Genomic DNA, 15,914 nt, shown 5'->3' with positions numbered 1-15,914 from the left:
TACCATGGAGCGTGCTTTGTACAGTGATCTGATACTAACCCCCAAGAGCTCTATGAAGGAGGCACTGTTAGGTCCCTATCTTACAGATAAAGAAACTGAGGCTCAGAGAGGTCGAGTGACCCCCACCGTGAGGAAGAAGCAGATTCGAACTTTGACAGCATGATTTCAAATCCTGTGCTCCAAATCTCCACGCTGGCTTCCCCCTGGTCCATGGGTGTGCAGGGGGTGTGCACCAGAAGGAAAGAAAGCACCACTCCCTCCTGGGGAGTTTTCCAGACTTGTCAATCTGCAGGGGCCCAAGAAGGACCTCGGGCCTTTCTGCAGCTCCCTCTCCAGCCCTCAGGTCGGTCCTACAGTCCAGCTGTCTGCCTCTAGGGGGCAGCCTACCAGCTGGCCGTGGGTAGTCACAGGCCCCTGTGTCAGGGGCCTCTGGAAGTCTCCTGAGAACTTCTCACCCTTCCCCAGCCCAGCCTTTGGATTTGGGCTTCCACTCCCTTCTCTTGTCTACCTGCAGGCAGATGATGAGGCTACAGTGGGGCTCATGGGGAGACATTTAGTTACTGGATCGTTTACCAACCTATGCTGGGCATCTACTAAGGGGGCTGGCTATTCTACCTCCTTTCCTGCTTCTGTCTTGCAGTTATTTATTTTTTATTAACAAAAAAATGAATCAGGTCTTCTCTTCCTTCTTTATCCTTCCCTCCCTCCCATATTAAATCTTGCCTATCTTCCCTTCTCCATATAACTGTATCTGACTCTCGGTTTCTCTACACTGGTGGACTGATCACATAAGTTATCATCTCAACCAAGACACTTTGGGGAGGAAAGGGGGCACTATTCATAATGGCTCCAGGGCAAGAGGTGTAAGCTGGGGACATCCGGACACGTGGCCATGGGGATTGCACTGGTCACTTGCCTGTTGGCTCAGATTCCCTCCTGCCCTTTCTCGCTCCAAACCACAGTGCACTGACCCTTCCAAACTACATTTCCCAGGATGCCTTGCTCATCAGCTTCTGGTTAGGTTTGAGCAATAGCAGACAGAGGCTGAAAGAGGGCAGAAGACGGGGTATTTCTCCCCGTCTTTGCCTCCTCCATGTCCAACCCCTGCAGGCTCTGCTAACCCCACCTTGCTCCACAGTCCCTCCAGCTCTGCCTCCGGGGAGAGTAGTGGCTTCTTGCAGTGGTTAATCTCTGGGTTTTCTCACTTTTCTGGGTTCACCTCTTGGAACACCTCTGAGAAGAGTTCCCTACATTAAATTCCCTCTGCCTCAAGTTCCTGGTGCAGGTTCTGGTTTTCTGACTTGACCTTGACGGAGAGGGGGTGATCTCTGTGATTTTCAGTAACACGCTGCAACTTCTTTTATGTTCTTTTCCCTGGAGACAAGATCTCTGGACTCCCACTTCTTACCCTGCCCTCCACTTCCCAGACCCGGCCCTGAAGGGATGGCAAGGCACATTTCCACTGACGTCAGTCTGTGTGCAGCCTTTCTGGGGTGTCTTGGTTTCATGCCCAGAAGGCTCCCGGGTATTTTCATTACCTGTAAATTGTTTTTCTCGCCTCTTCACTCTCCTCAAAACATGCTGTTGGCGTTGAATGGCTTTTGATAATTCATCTTCAGCAGCTGGGAGAAGAGTAGGAAAGTGACCTTCTTGAGATGGGTTTTCACACATTACTCACCAAACCTCCTCCCCCTCACAACACCTCAAGCAACTCAGGTCTTCTCTTGAATCTGGAGGTCCTTCCAGAAGGTTCCTTGAGTGCCTGTCTGCAGATCCTTACACACTGCCTAAATTTGTCATCTACTGATGTTTCTCCAGTTGTAGTCCCCCAACCACCCACATCAGAACAGCAGGAGGAGCTTCTTAAAAATGCAAGTTCCACAGGCCCACCTTCTACCTGCTGAATCTGTAGGTCTGGGGGCCTGAGAATCTGCATTTTTATCGACTCCTCAATTTTGAGAACAGACGCTCTTATTTCAAAAGCTTTGCCTCCTTGAGCATCCCAAGCTTCAGCATTTATTGGGAGCCGCCTCTGTACCATGCACAGGACAGGTGCTTTCCCATATATTATGTCTACTCTTCACAGCTCAGAAAGGAGATTATTATACTAATTTATTTACAGATGAGGAAATCAAGGCTTAGCGAGGTGAAGTGACTTACTGCAAAGAGGACCAGCTGCCCATTGTCACACAACTGGAAAGGGGCTGTGTCCTGTCTGCCTCTGCTTCTATGTCACCTGCTCCAGACGTCTCCCCTGAATACTCCTGCCCAAAGAACCTTCTTCCATATTCTTTTCTTTCTCAGCCTGTTGTCTCCTTCACAGCCCTTATCAGAACTTGCAATTATCTCACTTATTGGTTAATTTAGATGGTTTCTGCCTCTCTTCTTCAGGGCCCTAGTATTCCCTGGAGCCTAGAACAGTGTCTGGTACAGAGCAGGTGCTCAGGGGATACTCACTAAAGCAATAGATTTGTTCATGCAGGTGCAGGGGGCCAACATCTTCCAACGAGACTGTCTCCCACCCTGCAAAATTTTGGCGTCCAAAGGTCCAAGCCCATTTCCATATGTGTGTGTTCACATGCGTGTTTGCATGCATATACATGTTGCGAATCTCTCTCTGAGCCACTAAGACCACTGTATCACCTTTCTTCACTCGGCCTAGAAACCCAGCCCCCTACCAGCGTCCCGCTCCCAGCCAGGGTGGAAGTGCAGCTCACCAGGCCTCCCGAAGCATCCTTCCTGCGGCTTCTGCCAGTTGAGAATGGCCTCCAGCCACCGGAGCTTGTAGAAATCCAAGAAGCCACCGATTCCACAGAACATGACTGGAAGCAAAAGACCCTCTACAGGCCTGTCCCCCAGACCCACCTGCTCCCACTGCCCAAGGCTGCACAGTGCCCCCTGCCTCCTCCCGCCAGTGGGTGGGTACTCAGTGTAGTGGCTGGAAGAAGGCAGCTGCCAGGCTAGGTCCTGCCTCCCATTTAGGGCCTTCATGGGAGTCCCTTAAGAGTCAGGGTCAGGGGGCGCCTGGGTGGCTCAGTTGGTTAAAGGACTGCCTTCGGCTCAGGTCATGATCCTGGAGTCCCGGGATCGAGTCCCTCATCGGGCTCCCTGCTCGGCGGGGAGTCTGCTTCTCCCTCTGACCCTCCCCCCTCTCATGTGCTTTCTCTCTCTCATTCTCTCTCTCTCAAATAAATAAATAAAATCTTTAAAAAAAAAAAAAAAGAGGGTCAGTAGAGGGATCTAGACACCCAAGCCAAGGAGCAGCCACTCAGAGACCCCTTTTCTGCCTCATCTCTGAGCTAGCCTGTCAGTCCAGAGCTCCATCACTAGGTCGGCCTTTCGGGGCAGGAAGCAGTCACATCATGGCAGATAAAATATAGGATGCCCAGTTAAATTTGAGTGTCCAATAAACACAAACGCAAATTTTAAAGCATAAGCACAAATCAGGGAATGTTCAGGATAAACTTATACTAAAAATATATATTCAGTTTATCTGAAGTTCAAATTTACTTGGGCACCCTGTATTTTTATTTGCTAAATCTGGCAGCCCTACTGTGTGTGTGTGTGCGTTTGCGCGTGCAGGCACACCCCTCTGCTTTGTCCCCAGAGAGGAATGCCAGGGCTCACTGTTCTCCATGAAGATGTCCCGGGTGGGGTAGGCATATCCGATGGCCTCAGCTCTCCGGTTCAGGTCCATCATGTTGGCACAAAAGAGGTTCATGTAGTGCTGGCCCTGGCAGAACAGTCCCCCTGTGCATCCTTTCTGAGGGGAACAAACAGCCAGAAGGATGGGTGACAGACCTGCACTCTGCTATAGGGGAAGACTTCTAGTTCTGAGATGGTCTGGTAGGTGGCTGCCTTTGGGGCAGGTCTTTCCCCTTTTCCCAGAATTTCTTCCCCATTTACATCCCTGGACCGCTTGGGACTCTATCCCGGTGGGGGGCGGGGGGGATCAGAAAGAGCTGGGTTTGAGTCCCGGCTCATCCACTCAGGGGCTGTGTGACCTTAGCTTGCTAAGTTAACCTTTCTGAGCCTCAAGGGTCTTAGCCACAGGGAAAGGGCGATGTGTCTGGGATCTGCACCAGAGGTGCTCACTTGGACGGGTGGTACCATAGTTAGGAAGTGCCCAACACAGGCCTGACACTGGAGCGTTATAGCCATTAGCTGCTGTCACATTCAGATTCCAGGCTAACCCAGCTGGCTAGCTTCAGTGCTGCTCAAAGTGTGGGCCATGGACCGGTCTCAGGGACAGAACAGGAGATGAGAAGGGGCTTTGGCAATTTCTGTAACAATGTGTCAGAGTAGCTTTCTACCTGTTGAATCTAATAATATTCCTCGTAATTTGATTTTTATTGTATTTACAGAAATACTGGATAGTGACAGCTTGCAAATAAATAATAAAAAATTTTTTCTAAAAACCTACCTAAAACATTAAGTACCTTCTCAGCCAAGAATTTCTGCACATGGAATAACCTCTTTCAATGGAGATAATGAGCCTTAGTTTTCTATATGGGGAAATACATATGTTTAAAAATTATCATTATTTAGTGAAGTTTGAGCTCTTGGGCTTGGAAGAGCATTGGGTGCTGCAGAGGTGGGGGTGGGGCTGGTTTGTCTTGGTTTGGTTTTCTAGAAGCTGCTATGGACCAGATGTTCTAAATCCTTTTCCATTTGTTACTGTTTACTGAGTTCTTTCTGCTGCTTCTCTTTTACTCTTTCTCTTTGTTTTCCTGATGCCTACGACCCAGTTTAGCATGCAATTCGATCTGTCCAATGAGAATCCCAAATCCTGCCCCCCCCCGCCCCCCGCAGTTTGGTTCAATGTTATATCGGACAGATGGCAGGCTACTCTTACTTCTCCCTCCTGATGTCCAAAGCACAAGTCCAAAACCCTGCTTATTTTCTTGGTGTGTAGCACACAAACCACACTGCCACAAGCCCCTTTTTATCTTTCTCTCTCCTCTATGTGCGTGGCTGGCCCCCGCCGGGCACTTACCATTCTTGCCAAGAGAAAGAAGAGCAGCTGGTGGGACAGGCAGTAGCCTGAGCAGCCGGGCTTGGTCATGAGGGTCCTGCAGAAGTCTGAGAGCCTGCAGGGCTGGCTGCTGTCTGTCCTGGGGAAGAAGTGGTTCAGGCCCCAGAGAAGGATGCCCTAAAGGAAGCCTGGGAACATGGAGTCTTCCCTGGTCCCTGTTCCCCCACTAGTTATTAGAACCCCAGTAGGCTCCAGGCACCCAGCTGTGCACAAGGGGTTGCTGGATAGCACACAGGGGTACTGTGTCTTGATTTGCTAAATCAGCACCCCAGCACAGGGGAGGCGACCCTGGAGTTATCCTGGGTTGGTTGAGCTCCAGGGGGCTGTGACTTGCTATTGCTCCGTGGGACTCCCAAGTACGGTCTTTCCCGTCACTGCCCTATACAGCAGTTCTCTGAACCTAGGGCTGATTCAGGGCTGGCTCCAAGCCTATTGCACAGCAGGATGAAATGGTGAGCTTAACTAGGCTGTACTCCTGCTTGCAGAGACCTACAGCCCAGGGAGGGAGGCAAAACCCTAGACAAATGTAAATTGTATCTATGGCTACCAGTGGTGCTAGGAGAACCCGCCTACTCGGAGAGGTCAGCTTTGTGCAGTGGGGTCAGGGAAGGTTCTGGAGGAAGGATGCTGGAGGTGGCCCTGAAGTGTAAGCAGGGTTACTTAGGCAGGGGGGTGGGGTGGGGCAGGGTGGGAGGAGGCCCACAAATGCCAGCCGGGCACAGTAAAGGTTTAGAAGTGGGACAGAGTAGGTCCTTTTGGGAGTCTGACAAGAGCCCCAGGGGCTGGTTTAGAGGGGCCTGGAGACCTGGAAGGGCAGCAGGAGCTGGGGCTTTGTTCTGAGAACAACAGGAAGCTTCACACTGGGGGCGGGATGTTCAGATATGTTTTTTGAAAGGATCCCTTTGGTGTGAGAGACCAATGGGGTGTGTGGGGGGGAAGTGCAGGGAGTGGGGGTGCAGCTTAGGTGCAATGAGGGTGGGAAAGGTTGGTGTCTGGGTGGCTAGTGGGGTGGTGGCTATGCCTGGTTTTGCACAGGGACTTGGAAAGCAAGTGGGACAGGAGGACAAGCGGGGAGCAAGTGGTTTTGGGCTTTTGGGAAGCGGGGCAAGTGCAGGGGGCCCACCCTGTTCCCAGCAGCTGCACCAGACACGAATCACTGCGTTCCTCTGAGAAGGAGTCCCATGATTCAAACGTGGGGTAGACCATGGAAGCATCTGTGCTGGTCCAGGCATGTGGAAGCTTCCAAAACCCAGGCTGGATGATTGGCTGGAACTCTGGGAGAGAGGTGGGGTGAGGGGAAAACACCCAGGAGCAGTGGGCCATGCCTTGCCTAACTGTACCCAGGCTCTTGCAGCCCAAGCCCAGGAATTGGGTGTCCCTGCCCAGGTAGCCCTGACCACACACAAGCCTGCTCAGGACTCTGAGCCTTGCCTGCTGGTTGCACATTATGTTTGAAACACTCAGGAAGCTCCTCTTCTAAAACAATTTTTTTTTTAATCAGTAGGAATTGCGGTACCTGGGTGGCTCAGTCGGTTAAGCTTCTGCCTTCGGCTCAGGTCATGATCCCAAGGTCCTGGGATCGAGCCCGGAGTCTGGCTCCCTGCTAGGCAGGGAGTCTGCTTCTCCCTCTCCCTCTGCCCCTCCCCACAGCTCATGCTCTCTCTCTCTCAAATAAATAAATAAAATCTTAAAACAAAAACAAAAACAGATGCCAAGGGACTTCTTTTAGGGTGACACAGGTTGGGATGGTCTTAAGGGCCAGGCCTGGGAGAGAATGGGGCACGTGGAGATCAGAGCTACATAGAGAGGGCTGGCGTGTGGTCATGTGCAGCCTGGCCATTGCTGAGAAGGAAGGGTGTGCTGGCTAATCATCTCCCCATTCACTCACACACACCTGACTGGAAGCTGGGATTCTAGGAGGCTGGACAAGCATGAGGGGCTGGTTTTATAAGTTGCCCGCTTCTATCACCCCCAGGAATGATTCACGCCAGGCTTATAGGGTGGATCAGAGAGATACTAGCAGGATACTATATTTAGTGCACAAAGGGCTGAATTACTTTTGAGATATCCCACTCTCTGGACAGACCAGACCCTCCCCTCTGGTCTAGGATGAAGGCTCCCAAGCCTGGGGTGAGCTGAATAAGGGGAGGCACATTCCCTACTCCCAGCCACCCCCCACTCTGCCCCACCATTCACCGGGAGGAGTGCCCCCAGATGCTGTGTTCCTGAAGTAATGGGACTCTACCCCCTGCTATTACCTCTTAGGTACTTGGGGTCACTCAGCTTGAGGTAGAAGATGGATCTGTGAAGGAGAGGCACTAGCTTTTCCACCAGCTTCCCCACACGCAGGCTCGGCCACTGCAGCTGGGGGTCCCAGGCCCACTTTTCCTGAACACCTTTTAGCTGTACTGGAAAAGAAAAGACTTCATTCATTCCATCAATTGACAAATCATTTGGGCAGGAAAGATTATCCTAACTTATAATGCTTAGTGAGCGTCTCTGCCTCCTCCAGTTCCTGAGAGGAAAGAATTGGCTGAACTTATTGGAAATTAGGCCTTGTGGGGCTCAGCTGGGTGATGGGGGTGGGGCTAGTATGCTGGAAGTTGGCAGCTAAGAGTTTGATTTCTGGAGGTGGGCCTGAGTTCAGATCGTGACTCTAATATTTTCTTGTTGGGTGACCAGAGAAAGATATTTAATTTCTTTCCATTTTACTTGCTTCATCTATAAAATGGGGGTAATGATGATCCTTACTTCTTAGAGTGGGGGGTTGTAAGGATTAAATGAACTAATGCATAGAGAGGGCTTAGCATTGTCCACAGTGCAAAGTAAGCACTTAATAAAGTTTAGCTATAAGTATTAATTAGGGAGATCTAAGGTTTGCTGTACAGGAATGAGGAAGGGATTCAGATGCTGGGTGAAGAGCTGCTGTGTACAGTTGAGCAGGTTGTATACTGCACAAGGGCAGCGTATATTCCTATCATGGGTTTGTAAATGTATTAAGACAATTTTCCAGCAGATGGCAGGCAAGTGACTTGAGGAAGGAGACATCTTTTTCTAATTTTCACAGAGGTGCCTTTTGGAGTAGCAGTGGTTCTGCAGGGGTGGGAGAAAATGGTGATGGTGGGGAGATAAGAGGTGGTCGAGAGAGGGGATGTGAGGGAAAGCCTCAGCACAGGGCCAAGAGGGTGAGAGATGGCCTGAGTTCAGGTAGAGAACTTTGATGGGGAGGGCGGATGAGGTTTAAGAGGGTGCTAAGCAAGTCTTGTGGGGTGATGGGCTCCGTAACACTCTTCTCCAGTCTTGGTTCTCTCCCCGCACTTGAACCTAGGCCACCTGCTTCCGAAGACTTGTTCCAGACTGCCTGGCTCAGGTGGAGGGTATTGTGCTGGCACCCAGAAGGGGTAGCCAAGTCAGCAGTGAGGTTCACCCAATCTGGCCTCATGGTGGTATATTTGTCCCTGCCTGTGCGGCTGCTGCTGCCACCTTCTGGATCACCCTCCTGGCTGGCAGGGGCAGCTGGAGGGACCCTTTTCTCTCTTAGGGTCAACGTCCACTTGCCTAGCCCCAAGCAGAAAGGATTTGGGAGATCAACAAGTATCTTGTTGCTACTGGACCCCCCAGAACGTGAAGCTCTTCTCTCTGTCCCGGGAGGCTGAGAATGAAGATAGGACCCTCATGTGAGTGCTGTGGCAGCCAGCTGGTTTTCACACCCTTTCAAGCCCCTCCTGCACAGTATGGGGCTGACCCTCGAAACCAATAACAAATTGGGGAAATGATGGTGTGTGACCTCCAAAGCTTGGTTGTAAAAGACGTTGAGCCTTCTACCTTGCTCTCTCTGAGGTCACTTGCTCTGGGGGAAGCCGGAGGCCATGTTGTGAGGGCACACAAGTAGCCGTACGGCGAGGTCACATGGTGAGTAGCTGAGGCCTCCAGGAACCTGCCAGCACTAACTTGCCAGGCCTGGGAGTGAACGGGGTGGTTCCTCCGGCCCCAGTCAAGCCTTCAGATGATCACACCCCTGGCCAACATCTTGACTCCAACCCCATGTGAGACCCTGAGCCAGAACCACCTAGACCAACTGTTCCCAGATTCCTGACCAACAGAAATGGTGAGATGGTAACTATTGTGTTGTTTTATGCAGCTAAATTCAGGGAGAATTTGTTATGCATCAGTAGGTTATTGCAAAGGGATAGGGCAGAGCTGTGGAGAGGAGAGGAGGGGGTGGCCCTGGTCTAAGGCTGTTGTGTGGTGTCGGCTTGGGCCGTCGCTTCCCTCCTTCCCAGCCACCTTGACCCTGTAGTGATTCAGACAATGGGCGCTGAGTCAGACAAAGCAGGGTTCTAAGCCCACTGCCTACACTTGCTTGCTGTGTGACCTTGGACATTCTCTAAAGCCTGTCCCCTCCTTGGTAAAAAGGGGACAACCATAATGAACTTACTTCAAGGATTGTGGGGAGAAGTCAGTGAAATACCCCACACGAGCGTTTACATTGTGCCAGTGCGTAGTGGGTACTTAGTGAACCTTATCTTTTATTATCTCATTGACCCCACAAAGCACATGGCCAAGGGAACCACCTGCCCTTCCCTTCTCTCTCCATAAGGAAACAACAGGCCCATGGGATGGCTATTGACAAAAGCCTGTTGCCTTGTTCCAGGAATGTTTATTCAACTGCTGCTTGGATGGAGCCCAGTGCTGTGCCTGGCATCTAGGGTGGTCAGAAAAGTCAATACAATGCCCACCCTCCCATCAAGGGCTGTTAGAGCAGGTGGATTTGAGTACTAGACCCCCTGCCTATCAGCTGTGAGGCGTAGGGAGGTTACTGAACCTCTCTGTGCCTCAGAGTCCCCACCTGCAGAGAGAGCAAAACAGAGCACTTCCCTCTCTAGGCTGTTTGGCGATTACATGCAGTCAGTACCCAGGTAACATCCAAAGGCACATTTGCCAGGCCACATGCCAGGCTTTGTGGGCCCCTTTAAGAAAAAAATAGATTAAAGTCTTACAGTCTTACGACTATATTAGGATAAAGATGGATATGTTGATATTATATATTAGAATATTCTCCTTGATTTAAAAGTTCATTTTTATTCCTTCTGACTTTAACAGCAATCAAAACAGGGCGCCTGGGTGGGTCAGTCGGTTAAGTGTCTGCCTTCGGCTCAGGTCATGATCTCAGGGTCCTGGGATTGAGCCCCGCATCAGGCTCCCTGCTGAGTGGGGAATCTGCTTCTCCCTCTCCCTCTGCCCCTCTCCCCTGCTCATGCTCTCTCTCTCTCTCACACACACACGCTCTCTCTCAAATAAAAAAAAAAAAGAAAAAAGAAAAATCAAAACATTTTCATGGGCCTCTGTAAATATCCTGTGCCTAATGGGGAAGCCAGGCCTGTGGTTTATTACTATTATTCATTTCTAGAGGCATTATAGGACAGGGCTGGGATTAAATGGAGACCCTGGTCCTAGCCTGAGAGATCTTGGATCTTGGGGGTCTCCAGGATGCCACCTGGAGGCTCAGGGATGTGGGGAGGACACCGGGAGGCCAGGCACAGAAGCAGACCTGTCCCAGAGCCCCTCCTCCTGCTGGGACCTGGAGTCCAGGTGGGTGGGGGTGGCAAGCTGCACTGGCCACCCAGAGGGGGTGATGTGAAAGGGGGGCCAGCCAGAGCCCCAGGCTGATACCAAGTCAGCTCTTTGTCACTTAGGTCAAGGTGGCCTTCAGAGAGGAGCTTCCTGCAACCTGAAGTGTGTGTTGGGTGGTTCCCTGTTTGCCTTGGCCTATTGCCAGGTCTTCTAGAGGATCTTATATCCCTGAAAGCTGAACAAACACTTGGCTCTTTTCTTGGAGCCTTCAGGTGGCTTTGGCTGGAAGTGGGGGAATGGAGTTGGAGCCTGATCTTGAGGGTTCCTGGTTTTGTCCACAGCCGCCCTCCCATAAATGCCCCTTGAAAGGGCACACTCCCTCTGCCCATCTTGTTCATGACATATCAGGATTAGCACTGTCAAACGAATCATTTCCTCCCAGGAAAATAATAATTTCCAAATCTTTTCCCATGTGGTTTCTGAATCCTTTTTGCTTCTAAAATAATTGAGTATAGCAGGGCCCCAAAACACCCAAAAGGAGCAAGCCTTCCAGCAGAGCAAGGAGGTGACTGGCTGAGAACTGGTTTTCCGGTGGCCAGTCCAGGAGAACGGGAGTGCACCCACCTTCCAGCACCCGGAACCCCACCACGCCGTCTAAGTTGATTTCAGGCAGCCTCTTCTTCAGGAAGGAGGTGGCTCTCTCCAGCGCTGAGAGGATAAGGCCCACGATGGCGGCCTTGCCCTCTGGGGTGTCCGGTGGTGCCAGTGAGGAGGGCTGCAGAGGTGGTGGTGTTGCCATCAGCAAGAGCAGGAGCGTGAGCCCTGGGCTGGACATGGCTGGCCCGCTGCCTGAGGCTGGTCGAGTGGTTCAGCCTCGGGCAGCTCACCCCCACATACCCTCCTCCTGTCCCTTCCTCCTTGTCCCTCCCCTGCAGAGCTGGAGACAATTGGCGGGCGGGGCTGACCCAGCAGCTTGGGGTGGCCTGGGCAGAGGGCCATGGGAAGGGCCACTGGAGGGGTCTGCCTGCGGGGGCTGGGCGGGGGGCGGTGGGCAGCGGTCAGGCCAGCCCTGGAGTGGAGCCAGCTGGCTGCAAGGTCCCACCCTTTCTTCCTCATTCCTGATTCTCCAGGCCCATGGGCTACATCTTGGATCTACCAATTGCAGTTATACTCCAGAAATCTAAAGCACGGAAACTTAAAGGTCTTTGCTTTTTGTTTTTTTTTGTTTAAATACGTTTGGGATAAGCTTATTTGAAGGCACATCTACCAGAACTGACAGAAGATTCCTTAGGGCATCTCCTGCCCAGTAGAAACAGAATATGAGCTGCAAAGGCAAGCCACGTGGGCACTTAAATATTTTCTAGTAGCCCCAGCTTGGAGCCCAACAGGGGGCCCAAACTCACAACCCTAAGGTCAAGACCTGAGCTGAAATCAAGAGTCAGACACTTCACTGACTGAGCCACCCAGTGCCCCAGGTGAAATGAATTTTAATGATCTATTTTATTTGAACCAGTGGATCCAAAACATCATTGCAACTTGTAATCAATATCAAATGAGTAACTTTGTAACATTTTTTTATTTTATATATTTTTAAGATTTTTTATTTATTTGAGAGAGAGAGAGAGAGCATAGGAAGGGCGAGGGTCAGAGGGAGAAGCAGACTCCCCGCCAAGCAGGGAGCCCCATGTGGGACTCGATCCCGGGACTCCAGGATCATGACCCGAGCTGAAGGCAGTCGCTTAACCGACTGAGCCACCCAGGCGCCCCTGTAACATTTTTTTTTAATATCAGTTTTCTCAAATGAAGTCTTTGAAATCTGGCATTTTACACTTGAGGCACATTTCAACACAGGCTAGCCTCATTTCAAGAGCCCGACAATCACATGCGGCTGCTGTATTGGATAGTGAAGACTTAGAGCCCTTCTTTGGCTCATTCATTGTGAAAGCATATCTTTTTCTCTGCAGAAATTTTTTTTTTAAACATTTATGCATTTATTTTAGAGAGAGAGCTCAAGCGGCGGGGGGGCAGAGGGAGAGGAGGAGGAGAGAGAGAGAGAGAGGGAAGCAGACTCCCCACTGAGTGGGGAGCCCCACATGGGGCTCGATCCCATGACCCCGAGATCACGACCTGAGCCAAAACCAAGAGTTGGATGTTCCACCAACTGAGCCACCCAGGTGCACCCCATGCAGAAATTTTAATGTTGGTTTACTGGGTGCTGTCCTGAACCTTGCTGGATGGTTACATGTACATGCACCACATTGCCTTTCTAAAATCTAAAGTTCTGAATGCAGAAACATATCTGGCCCCAAGGGCTTCAGTTAACAGATTACAGATCTGTAAAAAAAATTATAAAAATACCGCCACTAAAATATGCATCTTGACTCCTTGTGGGCACGCTGTAGGTCAACCATTTAATTTCATTCTTGTCCCTCCCTCCCCCACCCCCATCAGCCTTTTTATACATTTTTTTCCTGAACATTTAAAAATGACAGCTTTATTGAGATATAATTTACATACCATAAAATTCACCCTTTTAAAGTGTACAATTCGGCAATGTCTTTTATTTATTTTTATTTTTTTATTTTTTTAAAGATTTTATTTATTTATTTGACACAGAGAGACACAGCGAGAGAGGGAACATAAGCAGGGGAGGTGGGAGAGGGAGAAGCAGGCTTCCCGCCGAGAAGGGAGCCCGATGCGGGGCTCGATCCCAGGACCCTGGGATCATGACCTGAGCCGAAGGCAGACGCTTAACGACTGAGCCACCCAGGCGCCCCATCGGCAATGTCTTTTAAAGTAGATTCACGAGGTTGCTCAACCACCACCACAGTCTGATTCTGAAACATTTTCGTTCTCCCCAAAAGAAACCCATCCCCATTAGCAGTCACTCTCCACTCCCACCCCTGCCTCCTCAAACTGCCCAGCCCCTGGCAACCACAAATCTACCTTCAATTTCTATGGATTTGCCCATTCTGGACATTTCATAGAAATGGGGAGTTATTTAACATGTGACCTTTTGTGTCTGACTGCCTTCATTCAGCATAATGTTTTCCAGGTTCATCCATGTTGTAGCATGAATCAGGACTTCATTCCTTTTTATGGCTGAATAACATCCCATTGTATGGCTAGATCACATTATGTCCTATTCATTTATCAGGTGATGGACATATGAGTTGTTTCCATCTTTCCGCTATTGTGATTAATGCTACAATAAACATTTGTTTATAAGTTTTTGTTTCAACACCCGTCTTCAGTTTTCTTGGGGATATACCTAGGATGCAGTTGCTGGATCCTGTGATGACTCTATGTTTGCCTTACTGAGGAACCACCAAAATATTTTCCACAGGGGCTGCATCATCTGACATTCTTACCAGTGATGTATGAGCGTTCCTCATGTTTTTGTGTGGTCACCCCCTGACATTTTAATACTGCAGTTATACTACATCTTTGTGTACTCTATCTATATCTGTGCCTTATACATAGAGTTAAGTTTCTTTCCCTCCCCAACAACCATTTTTTATTCCCTTGGGTGCGTCATTGAGAATGAATGTTCCAGGTGAAGTTTGTCACTATCATCACTTCAGTTAATCCTTACAACAGCCTCTGAAGTGGGTCCTATTCTTTTTTTTTTTTTTTAAGATTTTATTTATTTAGGGGCGCTTGGGTGGCTCAGATGGTTAAGCGTCTGCCTTCGGCTCAGGTCATGGTCCCAGGGTCCTGGGATCGAGCCCCGCATCGGGCTCCCTGCTCAGTGGGAAGCCTGCTTCTCTCTCTTCCACTCCCCCTGCTTGTGTTCCCTCTCTCGCTGTGTATCTCTCTGTCAAATAAATAAATAAAATCTTTAAAACAAAACAAAAGATTTTATTTATTTACCTGAGAGAAAGAGAGAGAGCACAAAGGGAGAGGGAGAGGAAGAAGCAGACTCCCCACTGAGCAGGGAGCCCAATGTGGGGCTCGATCCCAGGATTCTCAAATCATGACCTGAGCCGAAGGCAGATGCTTAACCGACTGAGCTGCCCAGGCATGCAAGTGGGTCCTATTCTTATCCCCTTTTATAACTTAAAATCTGAGGCTCTAGGGGACAGGGTAAATGATTTCTTGTGACCTAGTGTCTCACAGCTAGTATGAGGTGATGCAGGAATTCAAACGCCTGAGTCCACATCTTAACCATCAGGTGATCCTGCTAGGGTTCAACCTCTGGTCTCTGGAAGGGGAAACAATATCCTCCTGACCTTTGGAAGGACTGAATTTCACATGTGATGTATGTCAAATGGGCAGGCAGCACCTCTGGCTGTTGATGCATCTTGCTCCTTTCTCCCTAGAGAAGCAATCCTGACTCCTTTGCCAACCAGGGTTTCATCTTCTAGAGCACAGCATTTACTCTTGGTTTGTCATAACCATGGCACCTGGTCCTTGTCCTCTTAGATCATCAGAGCAGGAGGGGCTGTCTGAGATGGGAAGTCCCCTCCTTTAATTACAGGTCAGGAAAGTCAACTGATGGAGAATGACTTGCTCAAGATCATGAAACCCACAAGGCTGAGGTCTCCAGATCCCAGCTGCATCCCACCAAAAGAGTGTGGACAGACTGGGCAGGGTGTGTACTCCAGCCCCCAGCCCTTGCACCTGCAACTGAGGGACTAAAGAGGCTGCCCTCATCTGTCTGCCTATCCCTCCCACATTTACTCATCTTTCCTTACCCTCTTTAGCTAAATTTTCAAGCCCTGCCTCTGTCACATACTAATGGTGTGATCTTCAATGTTCTTATTGGTAAAAAAAAAAAGGACTCACAAGGCTATTGTGAGAAGCAAATGAGACACACATGCCAAGTCTTGAGCTGGGCTCTAGGGACATGGGAACCACATCTGCAAGGTGCTGCCCTGTCTAGGCTCTTATCAAAGGAGGAGGTGCTGTTTTGTTTCTTTGTCCAGTGCATGAGTGAGTGAAGCAGCTTGAGGGCAGTGAGGGTGGCTTCACCAAAATGCTCTCAATGTTTCCCAGCAAGAAGACCCCTTTCAAAGTTAAAAGGCTCTCCCATGGACACACACTAAACTCTTGAGTGTGACTACTTTAGGAGGTAAAATGAGAAGGTCAGTGGGAAAAATTTTCCTTCTTAACCACATATACTTGAAATCTTTTTTTTAAAAAATTTTTTATTGTTATGTTAATCACCATACATTACATCATTAGTTTTTGATGTAGTGTTCCATGATTCATTGTGTGTGCATAACACCCAGTGCTCCATGCAGAACGTGCCCTCTTTAATACCCATCACCAGGCTAACCCATCCTCCTACCCCCTCCCCTCT

At 49.8% G+C, this 15,914-nt stretch overlaps 1 protein-coding gene and 1 long non-coding RNA gene across 3 annotated transcripts in view; one reads left to right on the top strand and one right to left on the bottom strand.

Annotated features, from left to right (window-relative positions):
• LOC145721593 (uncharacterized) overlaps window positions 1-2,777 on the top strand; it is an 11,023-nt gene extending 8,246 nt beyond the window's left edge. Inside the window, exon 3 of the long non-coding RNA XR_014145367.1 lies at window positions 2,663-2,777. This is a non-coding gene — a long non-coding RNA (uncharacterized LOC145721593). The remainder of the gene's footprint in view (window positions 1-2,662) is intronic.
• C5H16orf89 (chromosome 5 C16orf89 homolog) overlaps window positions 1-11,532 on the bottom strand; it is a 12,332-nt gene extending 800 nt beyond the window's left edge. The window contains exons 1-7 of one of the 2 annotated variants that reach the window (XM_081820101.1): window positions 11,234-11,532; window positions 7,294-7,443; window positions 6,159-6,309; window positions 4,997-5,114; window positions 3,628-3,763; window positions 2,718-2,822; window positions 1,539-1,622 (exon numbers count right to left, since the gene is read on the bottom strand). In XM_081820101.1, coding sequence (XP_081676227.1) covers window positions 1,539-1,622; window positions 2,718-2,822; window positions 3,628-3,763; window positions 4,997-5,114; window positions 6,159-6,309; window positions 7,294-7,443; window positions 11,234-11,444 — 955 coding nt within the window. In that variant the 5' untranslated portion in view covers window positions 11,445-11,532. The remainder of the gene's footprint in view (window positions 1-1,538; window positions 1,623-2,717; window positions 2,823-3,627; window positions 3,764-4,996; window positions 5,115-6,158; window positions 6,310-7,293; window positions 7,444-11,233) is intronic. The other variant, XM_081820102.1, reaches the window with a different exon arrangement.
• Between the last annotated feature and the right edge of the window lie 4,382 nt (window positions 11,533-15,914).

Source organism: Leptonychotes weddellii, chromosome 5 (assembly GCF_054177405.1).
Source record: "Leptonychotes weddellii isolate Sample4059 chromosome 5, ASM5417740v2, whole genome shotgun sequence".
Taxonomy (NCBI): Eukaryota; Metazoa; Chordata; class Mammalia; order Carnivora; family Phocidae; genus Leptonychotes; species Leptonychotes weddellii.
This window is presented reverse-complemented; position numbering and strand designations above follow the sequence as displayed.